This window comes from Oncorhynchus keta, chromosome 1 (genome assembly GCF_023373465.1).
Source record: "Oncorhynchus keta strain PuntledgeMale-10-30-2019 chromosome 1, Oket_V2, whole genome shotgun sequence".
Lineage (NCBI taxonomy): Eukaryota > Metazoa > Chordata > Actinopteri > Salmoniformes > Salmonidae > Oncorhynchus > Oncorhynchus keta.
The window spans coordinates 38377094-38392601 of NC_068421.1; the positions used below are offsets into that span (position 1 = coordinate 38377094).

The 15508-nt window shown below is 41.0% G+C and overlaps 2 protein-coding genes across 4 annotated transcripts in view; one reads left to right on the plus strand and one right to left on the minus strand.

Moving 5' to 3' along the window:
* On the plus strand, window positions 1-10094 carry LOC118384724 (neuromodulin-like). The gene is made up of 3 exons (XM_035771477.2): window positions 1-229; window positions 6014-6659; window positions 9257-10094. Exons 1-3 carry the CDS (start codon window positions 200-202, stop codon window positions 9334-9336), a joined length of 756 nt encoding a protein of 251 aa, XP_035627370.1. The 5' UTR covers window positions 1-199; the 3' UTR covers window positions 9337-10094.
* A 1040-nt stretch (window positions 10095-11134) lies between these two features.
* The window catches only part of LOC118384704 (limbic system-associated membrane protein-like), a 1031328-nt gene continuing 1026954 nt past the window's right edge, over window positions 11135-15508 (minus strand). For all 3 annotated transcript variants that reach the window (XM_035771464.2, XM_035771456.2, XM_035771448.2), the window contains 2 exons: window positions 14833-14981; window positions 11135-14477 (listed from right to left, as the gene is read on the minus strand). In XM_035771464.2, the coding sequence (XP_035627357.1) occupies window positions 14380-14477; window positions 14833-14981 (247 nt within the window). In that variant the 3' untranslated portion in view covers window positions 11135-14379. The remainder of the gene's footprint in view (window positions 14478-14832; window positions 14982-15508) is intronic.

Consider the following 15508-nt stretch of genomic DNA (forward strand, 5'->3'; position numbering starts at 1 on the left):
AGTCATTGTTAGCCAGCAAGTCAGAGAGAGGCGCGAGCAGGCAGACAGTGAGTGTGTGTGCAAATTGTGATGAGTAAAAGCATTAGGCGACTCAGCTGTTGGTACAGCCAGTGAGCGTGTGCAAGAGCGCGAGGGAGTGAGAGAGAAGTGTAAGGCAAAAAGGAAAGAAAGAAGGGAAAAGAGAAAGGATATTACAAGTATGCTGTGCTGCATAAGAAGAACAAAACCGGTAACTGCTTTCTTTACAGATTCTCTCATTCATAGCTGTCATTTTCAAAAATGTGGCTAAAATGTTCCACTTTTGGACTAATTACATCCGTAACTGATCTGAGGATATGCTTGTCTATTTTTTTTTGTCTTCTTGGCTCACTGGGACTTCAGTGATGTCTCGGATGCAAAACGGACACGCCTTGTTAATGTGATTATGTTTGAATGAGTGTAGCCACGATGCTGCCAGACCTCACACTGTACTAGCAGTAAGATGAGCCTGTAACATGATGCTGTGCTCTTTTATACTATTATCGATTCCACTACTTTAAACACTGAAAGACGTATTGATAGACACTTGATGCACCTGTTTGCTGCCTTCTATGATTGCCTTGGCTGCTTTGTACTGTAATCAGGGGATACATGAAGAATGAGGATACCACCTCCATTGAGCACAATACTGTCTTATTCCCTTACGGCTGCTTTTAGTTGATGCACTAATTGGCCGCAAAAAAAATAAAAAATATCCTATTTCGTTGTTATCTCTAAGAAACAGGAGGATAGAGAGGCATGTTTGAGGAAAAAGGGTGGGGTAAGGATCCACTGACTTAAGACTCAACTCCTCTGGCTACCGTGTCTCGTGGGAATAAATGAGGACCTTAAAGGGATTAGCACAGTTCTGGGGTTAAAAGTGTATGGTGTCAATTAGGTCTACACATTTTTATGGGTGCATAGTTGTGAGGGGGGAAAAAAACAGATGAATACATACCAGAGAGCTCCTTTCTCAGAAAAGGAAGGTGTTGTGAATCTACGGGTGAGTCTTGGAGGTGTACAGTATGAGATAGTACCTTGATGTAAGTAGCTCTCAGAAGGTATTTTTCATTAGCACAGAGCTATCTATCTACAGAAGCTATCTAGAGTAGTCGGGATTTTATTGGCTTCTTAATAAAGCACTGGATTCCATCAACACCTGATTGCTGCTTGCTTAAATGTCAGCATGTATGAGTCATTTTAGCTCAGCCAGACTGCACATTAAACTGAAGTGGGTGAGGCAACCCTCTCTCTCTCTCTCTCTCTCTCTCTCTCTCTCTCTCTCTCTCTCTCTCTCTCTCTCTCTCTCTCTCTCTCTCTCTCTCTCTCTCTCTCTCTCTCTCTCTCTCTCTCTCTCTCTCTCTCTCTCTGTGTATCTCTCTCTCTCTCTCTCTCTCTCTCTCTGTATCTCTCTCTCTCTCTGTGTATCTCTCTCTCTCTCTCTCTCTCTCTGTATCTCTCTCTCTATCTCTCTCTCTCTCTCTCTCTCTCTCTCTCTCTCTCTCTCTCTCTCTCTCTCTCTCTCTCTCTCTCTCTCTCTCTGTACTCTCTCTCTCTCTCTCTCACACACACACACACACACACAGCTTTAATACTGCATTAAGCCCAATCTCCACACAATGCTGCTATCTGAATCGTACGCTACGCTCGCCACAGGGAAAACCGCCTCCCATGCAGCATCCAGCCCTTTCTCTGCTTTCTGCTTTTGAGGACTAGATAATGAATGAATGAAGTCTCCGGGATTTAGACAGATGAACAGAAAGCATATAAATGGTGCAACGAGAGATTGCTCTCAACCCGGCTTTTTCAACGGGCGCCACCAGCCCTCACTGTCAGAGCAGCCGTGATTGTGGAGCCTTTGTTCAAGGGAGAGAGAGCAGACTAATTTAATTAAATGAGGGTGGCTATTATGATTGAGTATTATCTGGTTGCAAACATCACTCTTGGGGCCATCGAAAACATGTACAACACTCATCAATTCACCGTCCTGGGAATAAGGCGTGCGTCGGAGAGGCATGGGGCTGTGCGGATAGGTGAATGTATTCTCCTCCACCTGAACCCCCCCCCTCCTGCAGGAGGAGAGAGAGGAGAGGAGACAGCTGGTTGAAAGGGTGTGGTGCTGTGTGAGTGGGTAGTAGCAGCTCAGGGAGAATGGGGGAGATTCAGCTGCAGACTTCAACCCTGCCTGTCTGTCTGCCTGCCTGCCTGCCTGCCTGCCTGCCTGCCTCTGTAGTCTTTCTCGTCCCCATCCACTAGAAAACCAGACATTTATCATGCTGGGATTTACTGAAGGATATACATTTACTCGACATACTGTCGACAGACAATATATTTCTTGGCCGACTTTCCTTTTGACCCTCTCCCTGTCTGGTTTCAGTGTTGGCGTGTAAGAGCCAAGCTATCTTTTTAATACATCGACTGGCTCAATTGAAACACACACACACAGATGTTAGTGTTGGTTTACTGAGATAAGAGCAATGTAAGCCTACACCATTTGCATGTCAACATACTTCTGTCCTTGCGTCAGCACTCTGCATTCATCGATGTGGAGGAGCTAGGGAGCGTCTGCTTGAGTGAATAAGAACAAAAAGAGGACACCTACCGACTGTGTGCATTTGTGCGAGCAGCGGTCTCATTCCCATCCTGTGGCAAAGTCTCCAAATGTTTCCAAACTGAGACAACGGTCTGACGTGGGGGGGGGTGGCTGGCTACCGTTTGAAAGATCCATCCATAAACCCACCGTGGGGTGTGGTTCACACGGGGTTGCTGACCCAAGGACAGTGGCTGGGGGGCCGAGATGTACACATTTGTCTTTCAGATGCTGTAGCCTGACTTTTCTTGGTGGTGTATCATATACAGGCAGTCGGCTATCGAAAAAGGGCAAATGCAACTCGTGTTCCTGCCAGACCGTTTTGAGACATGCTCATTCTATGAATGGAAAGATCACGCACCGAGTGACATAATGGAATCAGACTGTTGTTTAAATACGGTTGTCTGAAGTCGTCTCAGGAGTCTGGGTTTCAATTGACATGTCAATGCTTTGTAACATCTGTTCTTTTTAGGTCTTCAGTGATTGAGGTTTAAAAGGGATATAGGCTTGTCTCCCCAGACATCTGGTTGGAAGACATTTCCTGAACTCCGATTATATCATTTTGATATGTCTCTCAAAAGAATGTTCTACATTTCTGTCGGTTCATTGGTAAACAACAGACATAAATATGCAAATATATCGCCTTGGACATCCTACCATTCATATTACTTGTCTGCATCACGAGTTTGGGGAGCCACCTTAATAACATGGCAGGTAGACTTTACTGTTTTGTGGGTTGAATGGACAATATTACTGTCAATAGGCGACAATTGATTGTGGTAAAATTGTTGTAAAATCAATATAATGAGTTCTATGATCTTATTCAAAAAAGTATAGGTGATCTCAATACATTTACCCGACTGAACAAACAAAAACTCATTTAAAATCCCCAAATGGACAATGAAATACAGTATCTTCCCATCAATATCAAAATGATGTAATCTCTCATATTCCCAAAACAGTTTACAATTACAGTTTATTAGATGCTCTTATCCAGAGTGACTTACAGTAGTGTGAGTGCATACATTTTTCACACTGGCCCCCTGTGGGAATTGAACCTACAGCCCTGGTGTTGCAAGCGCCAACTGAACCACATGGGACCCTAAACATTTTTCGTATATGCTCTTTTCCAGAAAGTGCCTTGCTCAGGGGCACATTGGCAGATTGTTCACCTAGTCAGCTCAGGGATTCAAACCAGCTACCTTTTGGTTACTGGCCCAACGCTCTTAACCGCTAGGTTACCTGCTGCCCTTCTTAATCTCCATAAGTCCTTCTGTTTGAGTAAGTGCTTAAGCCAAAATTTGGCAATTGTGAGCACCTATGAGATCATTCATATTAAATGTACCATTACGGCTGTGAGGGTGTGCCAGACACGAACAGTCTATCACATCTCACTACTCCATTAGCTATAAAAGCTCTTCAGTTCACTCAATTATTAAAAAATAATATAGTTTCATGGCTTTAAAAACGTTATATATTTATTGGTAGCAGGTGATTTAAAACATCTTCTCCTCCTAAACAACACACACACACACACACACACACACACACACACACACACACACACACACACACACACACACACACACACACACACACACACACACACACACACACACACACACACACACACACACACACACACACACACACACCGGTGGAACCGCCAGCCCCTGCCTGATTTATGGTTTCCTATTGGCTGCTTTCCCAAGGGGTCAGGTGCAATGTCAATCATGGTGACATATAGTCTTTCATAGCCTAAACCAGTAGTTTTCAACCTTTTTCGGGTTACTGTATAACCCCTCATGTGCATTTTACCAGTAAGCCTATGGTCTCATGAGTCTTCTCAAGTACCCCCAGTGGACAGGCCAAGTACCCGCACGGGTCCTCGTACTCCTGGTTTGGAACCACTGGCCAAAAACAGCAGATGACTTACACGTAGCACTCTGGTTGTCAAGGTAACGTTTGATCGTTCACGGGAGGATGGCGGTGCATCTTGACGAGGTAGCAACCAAAGATGGATCCACAACACAGCCTCCAGGAATCTAGTAATTAAACAACGATGTACGTCATTTGGAATATCATATTAATAATAACAAAATGTTTATTGTGACTATGATATTTCAAGTGGCATTCAACATAATGATAGTAACTGATGGCAGTATCTAAAAACAGCAAAACAAAGGCTAATTGGAAATGAGATGAATCATCAAAACATAACTGATCCACATGCAGCACTTTTTGCTTTATTACGCAACGAGACCCACAAATGTGTTTGTATAACAGGAAGCAAGGACCCCTCGTGAAATCATCACATTGGGTAACATCGTGAAAGACATGTAATGCCACATCATGGATTTAGAGTCCCAGTCTCTTTGATTTGGTTCAGGCCACACTGCCTGTTATGTTCGCCTTACATTAGTTCCCGCTATTATTTTCAGATTAACATAATTTGTCTGTTGTGAGACAAATGCGTAATTCAAATCAATACGATCTGTTTATTTATTCATTCATTTTGAATGTAATGATCATTATTTTTCCCCCTTTGTCAATTTCAACATTGTTCATTTCCCTTATTTTCACTTCATTTCTTTTTCATTAGATTTATAAGAATCATAACACAGCCCTCTATTTGATGGACCACTCCAGCTATGGACCCAGATACTGTATAAAAGGTAACATCTTGGCGCTCTGTACAGGCTTCAACACCTATCCCACTCCTATTCCTCATCTTATCCTAAACTCTGCTCCAGTCATAACCACCAACTTCTTTACAACCCAAACCTGAACAACCCCGCTCAGATCTACATCCCACTCTCACCGCCTGCTCGGACTGTACCTCCTTCTGCCTTGAACAATCCTCCTTTTATTCGACCTTCAATTCCCTTAATTCTACACATAACCTAGTGTCTATTGTGGGTGGGTATGTTGGTGGGTATGTTGGTGGGTATGTTGGTGGGTATGTTGGTGGGTATGTTGGTGGGTATGTTGGTGGGTATGTTGGTGGGTATGTTGGTGGGATGTGTTGTTGGAGATGCCTTTTGGAAGTGTTCTTCTTCAGAAGCATTGGGATTGTACGTGAACGACATCCAATGGCCGTTCGCCACAGTGGAATGCGACCTGTTCATCTGCCACGATAAGAGGAGCTATTGGTTGGACGTTGATAGAGAAGGGCTATACAATAGTTACTGTCACTCACTATTTGGCAGGCCCGTTGAGTATGGGCCTCTGATATCACTTCACTGGAGACCTTTCGCATTCAGCCATGAGGATGGGATTCAACAGCTTTCTAAGGATTCAGTAGGTCACCGGAAGGGTACCTGTTTGGTTCTTTGAAGAGGCAATTGACATTCTTGTTAGTTAGATATGCTCATCACTTCTTGACGTCCTGTCTCTTTTCCCAAGGTTGAGAAGAATGAAGAGGCTGACCAGGAAATCAAGCAGGATGAGAAGAAACCAGAGGACAAAGCCCACAAGGCGGCCACCAAAATCCAGGCCAGCTTTCGTGGACACATACTCCGGAAAAAAATGAAAGATGGAGAGGAGGATGAGGAGGCCAGTCCAGCTGTCCCAGAGGAGGCAGCGAAGGAGGCGGCAGACGGAGAGGAGGAGAAGAAGGAAGACATCCCCCCTGCGACTGAGCAGGCTGCCGAGGAAAAAACCCCCACTGATGTTAAAGAGGATGAGACAAGCCAAGCCAAAAGCCCCATCTCAGAAAAGCCAGCAAACTCTCCTGCCCCTGTCGCCACCTCTCCCGTAGCCGCAGCCACCTCGCCTGTGGCAGCAGCAGCCTCTCCCACTGCAGCGGCGGCGCCTTCAGAGCCTCCCAAAGAGGAAGCCAAGGCAGAGCCCAGCAACACCAAGGAGAAGCCCAAAGAGGTGGACAGCAGTGAAGCTCCGGTTTCTGCCCAAATCCCCTCCACTGATTGTGCTGAAAAGAGCGTGGAGGGTGGTGCTGTCCAGGAGGAGTCCAAACAAGCCGACGTGCCTGCTGCTCCTGTCAGTGAGACGGCTGATAAGGAGGAGCCTCACCAAACACAAGACAAAAAAGGTAGGCCTTATTGTAACCCAGTCTCTGAGATGCCCATCCATGTAGATGAGCTTAGAAATAGGCTACAAATACAACACAAACCAAATAGTTTACACAATAGCTTGAATAATACATTTATTATTAATAATACAATTGTCCGGGAGCCAAATGTACAAAATGACATCATGTCAAGATGTTACTCATAATCTCTTTACATGATCTTTGATTGGTTATATTAGTTTAGACTAAACAGTATGACAGAAAAGGGGAAAGGCTCAGTAGGTTATCTTGTTCCAGTCCAAGAACTCCCAGACTGTATGATGTAGCCTACCTAATGGAATATGTGCAGAATCCTCTACAGGAGGATCAATGTTTTGAGTTCTGAATGGCACCCTATTCCCTATGTAGTGCACTGCTTTTGACCGGAACCCCATGGGCCCTGGTCAAAAGTAGTGCACTTTATAGGGTACATGCTGCCATTTGGGACACAATCTTAGACAGGACTGGGAGAAACTAGGTCATAGAGGCTACACTGTCTGCAGGTTGTCATAGTTACACGTTCTGGTGTAGACGTGGAATATCTGGCCATGGTTATTAGGCTTACCGAATGATAAATTACTTAAACTGGTGAATGATAAATGACTTAGACTGGTCAATTAAGACTGAAACCAGCAGACCGTGAAGACAAGCAAGACCTGAATGGCTAACCATCATATGAAGCACTAGACACATGTAGGTCATAAAGACCAATGAAAGGATATAGTGCAAATGAAATTCAATATTTTAGTGGAGTCCAGATGGTCCTTTGTGCTTCAGCAAAAACAAAGGAAAGGAGGGGTGCTCAACAATAATGAGAAAAACAAAATATTTTAGTATTCAATATGTAGCAGTGGAGGTGTTTATATTATCTGTCTGGAATGTTCAGGGTCTATACACAATGAAACAAGACCTTTCGCAGAAATATTATTGATGGAGACTTTAATGAAGAGTTAATGAATGACGGTATCAACTTTATTGATCCCCAGAGAGAGAAATTGGAATAAATAATAAATGAGCTCATCTTCTAGGATGGGTTGAAATGTATATATTTTCACAGTGATTGCATGGTTTACCACTCCCTTACCTGAAACCTGCCCATTGAGTGCCGGAGAATACTAAGTGCTGTGTGAGTCATCTATCATGAGTCACATACACAAGTCTAGCTCCATCTCTGATTCCCAGAGGATGACCAGCGAAGATGATGTCATGCTGATGATTAAAGTCAATGCAGTCGGGATGACATCACTACCTCCATGAAAAGAGGACAATAGCTTTGATTGAAAACAACTTCTAAAGGTCATACAACTCATCGTGAAGATAATCATAGTGAAAATAAATCTTAAACCTGTGAGACCCAATTTTGCCCAAAAATATTTTCCCTAAATTGCATCTTATACAGGTTCTAAACAATTATGCCAAACACAACACAGTGCATCTCTTAGTAGTATTTTTTTGTGTGTTGGTATGATTATTGTGGCAGTAGCCTCTGAAACATTATAAACTGTCCACTCGTCTGAGACCACACTGGTCACCTGCACAAGCAGTATGTTGTAGCCATCCATGCAAGTACACGACTTAATATATTTCCTGTATTCTTTAAGATGTAGTGATTATGTAGAAAAAAAACATTCTGAGCTAGATGTAATTTTGTAAGTGCTGCAAAAATGCAACATTAGGCTTGAAGGGTTGCCAGAACAAATACTGTTTCCCTGCCAAGATCTATCTGCAAATAATAAGGACAACCAAATACTTCAGGAGTAACTTTGATGTCCCTTCTACACATCAAAAGAATATATATATTAAGAGAACACTGCCATTGATGACCATTCATTTTATGATAAAGAAGAAAGATGAGTAATCTCTCCAAAACAACCCAGAAAGGACAACCAAATATGTTATCCATACTGTACATAGTTAAATGCTTAAATAGTTAAATACAATAATTTGAACTGGTCAAGTCGATCAATTTCCTATTTCAAACAAAATAGGACTTTGTTTAATATACCATTAAACAATATTTTCCATCACATGTAAATGTTTTGGATCCGTTTTGATGTGATTTTAATATAATTCCAGTTTTCTTACAACACATTTTTGCTTCCATTGAAGCCCAATGTTGCACTTTTGCAATGTTTACCCCCCAAAATTTCTACAAACTTCAAATTCCAAAAACAGATTATTTTCATAATCAGATGCCTATTACAAGTATTTCTGAAGGGTAAAAAAAAAATCTGATTTAGATCTATGCTTAAGTCTCACAGGGAATCATCGATGTTGGCCAGCTGTACTAAAAACAGGGTGGATTTCTTTAGATTTAGTTTTGGACTTGGGAATCCCACCTAGCAGGTTCTGAGAGGAAGGAACATCAAAACAAGTATTTTTGTAAGTATGTTAAGTATTAAGTGAAATATAAGCATATACAGAGCTCTTTATGATGGGTCTCTGTAGCCTCTTGATCACTGTATTTCACACAGTCCACTGAGAATAAACAGGTCTCCACCTCACCGCTTACTGATCAATAATATTTTCTCACACGATTTTTTTTTTCTCTCTCTCTCGCTCTCTCTCCTTTCTTTCAGATGCTGCCGAAGAATCCCAACCAGCTGAGGCCCCAGCAGAGGCAGACCAGGAGTCCAAGGAGGGCCAAGAGAAAGTTTAACATAGAGAAAATAATTACTATGATTACAAATGAATTTAAAGGGTAACTCTTCTCCTTCTGAATGTGAAGACAGTCCGTTTTTATTTGTTTGTCATGTTTTTGTGTGGCGATGATTTTCCTTACGTTGGGGGAGTTTCCAACATGCCTTTTTTGGTTCAAGCTATACGTGCTATGATTTGGGTATGTTCCGTATCTTACATGATTGAATCGATGGTTGGACGTATCCATGTTTTGAACTGAGTTTCAAAACCCTACAAAGCTGGACAGGACATTTTCATATTCTGCTTGAGTTGATCAAGCTTGGTTTACGTTCTTTGAGTAGTCGGTACTTCCCCTTCCTCACTTATACAACTAACAGGTCTGAGGGGATTTTGAGGACTTTACAGAAAATGATGAATACTATGAAATGAATGTTGTTGGCCCCACAACTAAAATCCCCCTTCCAAAGTACATGATTGGCATGAACCATCTAACAAGTTGCATGGGAACTCTTCCACTGAGAGGAACTTTTCACAGTCACAATACAAAATAAAATGTGGCTTCTTTTTGATGTCCTTGGTGTTGTTATGACAGTTTGATATAAATTGGAATTACTCTTGCACTGATGTTAAAAAGAAAATCAAACAAACAAAACTAAAACACTTTTCCTATGTCCCAGTGAGTGCAATGTCCAGTTTGAATCTGAGGAGTTAACTTGTGAAAAAATTAAAAAAAATGGTTTCAATGTCTGTTTTCAAAATAAAGCAATGTGCCAATTACCATCATAAGTTGTGGAATATATTTCACCTGCCAAACAAAACATTTGCTAATGAAGGCTAATGATTAGCCACTTTCACATAAACCATGAAATTAGAGTATAATAGTATTATTATTCATGAGATCTAGAGACATCTAGTGGAGTGTAATAGCTCCTGCAGCTTAGGGCTTGGGTCTCGATTCAATCCGTATTGCTGAAGTACAGCACTATCGTGTTTACCAATGCAGTGTTTACTGTGAAAGCAGTCCACTAACTCGGGCTTTACATTTCTATTACGTTGTATAGCAGCTCTTCAGTACTATATATTGAATCGAATCCCTGGTATGAAACATTACCCAGCAATTAGCTTATTAGTAACAAATGCTATACTTTTGGGTCTCGATTATATCCTTATTGCAGAGTTTTAGAGTTATAGCTTCTATTCCCTCAGGCTGATTATATCACTGTTCAGACAGCCTAGCTATACTGGAATACAGGTTGGAATTATTAAAAATAAATCTTAAAACATACCATTAACTGGTAAATATACGATTCCAGTTCAATTCCAAAGATTAAATGTTTTTACAATACGAATTTAATTCAATGCTAATTCTCGACTTCATGAGTGAATTCAAGAATTGAATTTCAAATTTGGCTACAATCCTATCACTACACTTTAAAAGCTACTTTGCAACTTTGGGTCAATGTAACGCCCCCACCCTCTCCTCCTGAGTCGTCTTTCCCTCGAGTCTTTCCCTCAAATGGGGCCTCGAGGTTTAAAAGTTAGATAAAAACGCAAAAGGTTAATAGAAAATGAATTGACTCCATCCATTCATCAGTGTCCACATATAACGTCCCCTTTCCTTCTATAAAGGCTATAATTTCCGTGAGACAATGCAAATGACTGGGATCTCACTGTTCAGATCGCTTTGTTAGTGTCATTTCCTATGTCCAGAGTTAACTGGCTAGAAAGCGTCATAGAAACCACTCTCCTTTTCCAAAACAGATTTATAGTTTTTCAAGCACTCCAGAAATGTATAGTATTGGACACAAATCTCCCAATGAGAATTAACAATACGTATATTATTTTATTTGCATGTTACATGGTGATAAACACAATTGTACCAGGAAGATACTGTGTCTCAAGCGTTCTCCAAAAAGATTTACTCGTCGACATCTCAATCCACATTCAAATACAGAACACTGAATTCAAACAAATGTATTTTGTGTTGAAATTTTTTCTCGTATACCTTTTACATACCATTTTTAGAAACCAATCGCAAACAAACGTTACCATAAATCAAAGGAAATAGAAAAACAGGACATTGCTGTGTAATGATTGTATAATTGTCTAGGAATTCCATTCTTATGACAAAGGGAAGTACAAATGTGACATTCCTCTGTGTCCTACAGTGGGTAATTATCAACAAAGTGAATTTAGGGATAGACTCAGCTTAAATATATTCTAAAAACAGTTTATATACAGGTGAGGTAAATCATAAGATGGTGGGTTACACATGTAACCATAGCTTGGTGGGATGGATAGACGTGTGGCCAACGTACATGACTGGTGATCCATGGCGCATGAATCTCTTTCAATGGCTTAAAACAAGCCAAAGTAACTCAACAGGGCGTGCACACACACACACACACACACACACACACACACACACACACACACACACACACACACACACACACACACACACACACACACACACACACACACACACACACACACACACACACACACACACACACAAGCCAATTTTATACAGCGATGGGATGCAATGTTCATTATTAGTAAGAATCTAGATAGACACATCAGTCCCAAGGTCTTAGTCATAAGGGATCAGGGACTGTATATACAGGCAGGGTACAGTGCAGTCAGGTGAGACCCCTCCTCTTGGGAAAGACTTCAGCTGAACGTCTGATGGCTCACTGGCTGGGGAGACTGTCAATCAGTGCAAGACCGGCCCACTGCTTTCCCCAGTGCTTTAGCTTTGCCAGGCAGACAGGTACAGCACCGTATTCTAGTCCACAAGCCTTTCCATTCAGACATGTAAAAACTCTTCCCATCAAATTATAATACATACCCCTTTATTGAAGTGAACAGACAGATTATTCATTTCTTAATCAGATTATTTTGTTAATAAACTATCGTCCAGAGGCAGGATGTACAGTAGGCCTAGCGTCCATTGTTTTATGGGTAATTGATACTACAGAGATGACACACAGTTAGATTCTCAGGATAGCACTAAGGCTAACATACAGCGAGTCTGTTTTCGAGCAAAGAACTCTGACTGCTTAGATGGACAACTACTTTACAGTCACGGTTCCAAAGCAGTATGAATTCAGTGGAGTTTTTTTTAACGATGATGAGATTTCAGAGAGCATTGCTTACATTACAGGTTGGTTTTTGTGAACACACTGACTTGACAAATAGCAGTAGACACTGTCATCAAGAGACCTAGCTGTTTTGTTGGCCTTTGTTGTAATTTTGTCATTCCGCTCGCGGTCACTCTCCAATGAGCTTTCATTCTAGAAACCAAATACATCTACGTGCCCTACTCAATCAAAGACAACAAAAAAATGACAATTTAGTTGGAAAGGTACAATAAATGTACTAACTTGACCTGATTAAACCCTTTTAAAAACATTGATCTCTAGTGGACTTTACTTGCATGGTGCAAAGGGCTGCTTCCATTGGAACACTACAAGTTAATTATCAACAAATTACAGACCTATTTAGAAACATGGACATATTCAATTTGTCTTTATATATAAGGACATTGGATTCAAGTATATACACCATTAACGGAAATGACTGAAAATAAATCCATAAATTATGAATTTCCGTGTCATTATGAAAAGACACACACACACACACACACAGAAAAGAAAAGCACGTCATTTGTGTCCAAATTCCAGCAGTATAACTGTTGTAGCTCAAAATGAAATGGAGAACGATGGCTAAAAGCTAATATGGCAGGCCATTTCTGAAGCTAAATACAGTTTGCCATAGAGAAACTGAACAGCATATAGGTGGCTTGTAATCATACAAACAACATACACTGCAACAATAATGACTATTTGTCTTGTTACAGTGGTGGAACAAGTTAATTTTTTTATCATATACAGAAATACTTTTTTTAAATTGATTTTTTATTATTTACAGTAACGCATCAATATTACCTATGTTTTGTTTGAAGAAGGTCCTGAAAGTAGGTCTTCTTTTTCGACATAAAGAATGAACACACATTTTAAGCGTTTCTATGAGGGTTTTGCAAAGAGTAGTTCACCAAAGCATACCTCATGCTAGTCCACAGTTATTGAGCATCCTCATCCTTTGATGCATCCAAAAATGAGGCAGTTCATTTAGAGGCAGCAAGCCATGTATCTAACTGAGGCAATTTGCTCCCGGTTATGATCACTTCACTATTGAAATGAAGTATACCAAGTATAACATTGGATGTTCTACTGTTATTCTGTAATGTTGACTGGAGTGTGTTGGCTTTGACACAATGTGTATTATAAACTGTTTAAAATCGATTGTTTTGTTTTATATTTATTTAATTTCGATTTTTGGACAGATATTGGCATATTATTTAAGCAACAAGGCACGAGGGGGTGTGGTATATGGCCAATATACCACGGCTAAGGGCTGTTCTTATGTATGACGCAAAGCGGAGGCCATATACCACAAACCCCCGAGGTGCCTTATTGCTATTATAAACTGGTTACCAATGTAATTAGAGAAGTAAAAATACATGTTTTGTGGTATATGGTCTGTTATACCACGGCTGCCGGGCCAATCAGGATTCAGGGCTCGAATCACCCAGTTCATAATGTCTGATAATGCACTGGTTACAATGACCTTTTCGTTTAACAATACAGTAAAATGCCATTAGGAAAGGAACAGTAACTTGAATGTCTCAGTGCTTCTCGCAGATATCCATGATTGTTGTACTTGACCTGAAATCCCTGCCACTTGGAGGTTTAGACTTACGTATTCATTTGGACGAAATACAATGAACCCCACCCCAACTGAAACAAGAGTAATGACAGCGGAAAAGCAAGACTTCAGCATGTTAAAATGGCAATAAATGTTTCTTAGAAAAAGCAGTGTTTGTTCCATTGTCTCCATTTCATATTTTTTTTGTTACTAAAACTTATTGATAAGCCCATTCTATCTTCTTATTATCTAGTTTGGTGCATCGGAGCACATCAGGATTTGTGTTACATTACGCAAACAGTCTCAATGTAATAACTGGGTAGGTAATAACAATGGTAGGTTGGTGGTGTGATTAACACTTGAAGAGAAGGCAGGTGATGGAGGCCAGGAGGAGCCACAGTGACTGGGAAAGGCAGGCGGAGCCGTTGATGTCTCGGCCCGTACCAGGTCCTGGGGAGGGAGGGAGGGAGGGAGAAAAAGAGAGGTTAAAGATCAACATATTAGTTTTGTTGATGTTTAATTTAATATATGTCAGTTCTATGTGATGTAATAATGTGTAAATGTATAAACTGTTATGCCTAACAGGTCCCTGTCTGAGTATCGGTACTGTTGCTATGACACTACAGGAATTCATTTGTGTGCCGTGAGTGACATCTGGTGGTCAGACCATGTAACACATCATTTTCTTGGCCCACACCTTAACGGAATAGGGCCTAGAATTTGTAACATTGTCTAAAGTGTCTAATTTCAGAGACATTTAACTAAGAGATTTTGGGGGACTGCATACTATTCCAAAGTCACTTACTATAGAGGAAGAGACTAGCATTTTGGATCCCGAGTTTGTTGGTTGCAACACATGTGTAGTTTCCATAGTCCTCCTCTGTTACGTTGGAGATCATCAGGACAGTTGTGGTCCCTACGATCTGGATACTGATTCCCTGGGCGTTGGATAGCCTGGACAAGACGCCACATCATGTTAGGCATTATAGCACACTATGCATAAAACTCACAGAATCTGATTTGTCTGCCACTTTTGTCTTCATAATACATACAGTAGTAGTCAGCTTGTTTCAAATAATAAATAAAGGTTCACACAGTTCCTCTCATATATTGACATGCAAGTAATGATTTATGATAACATTGGTTTGCCTTATCATAGAGTCTATTGACATTGAGTAGACACAGCAGTACACTATTTCCTTGACATTGACCGGCCAGGTGAATCCAAGTGAAAGCGAATGATCCCTTGTTGATGTCACTTGTTAAAATCCACTTCAAATCAGTGTAGATGAAGGGGAGGAGACGGGTTAAAGAAGGATTTTTTAAGCCTTGAGACATGGATTGTGTGTGAGTGCCTTTCAAATGGTGAATGGGCAAGACAAAAAGATTTAAGTGCCTTTGAACGGGGTATGGTAGTAGGTGTCAGGCGAACCAGTTTGTGTCAAGAACTGCAACGCTGCTGTTTTTTTTTTTTTAAACGC

What these genes read in the sequence shown, in the direction of transcription:
- LOC118384724 (XM_035771477.2), top strand. Translation starts at nt 200, where the DNA reads ATGCTGTGCTGCATAAGAAGAACAAAACCG. An exon ending in GCATAAGAAGAACAAAACCG is followed by an intron (nt 230 to 6,013) that starts GTAACTGCTTTC and finishes TCTTTTCCCAAG; the next exon opens with GTTGAGAAGAATGAAGAGGC. An exon ending in CCAAACACAAGACAAAAAAG is followed by an intron (nt 6,660 to 9,256) that starts GTAGGCCTTATT and finishes CCTTTCTTTCAG; the next exon opens with ATGCTGCCGAAGAATCCCAA.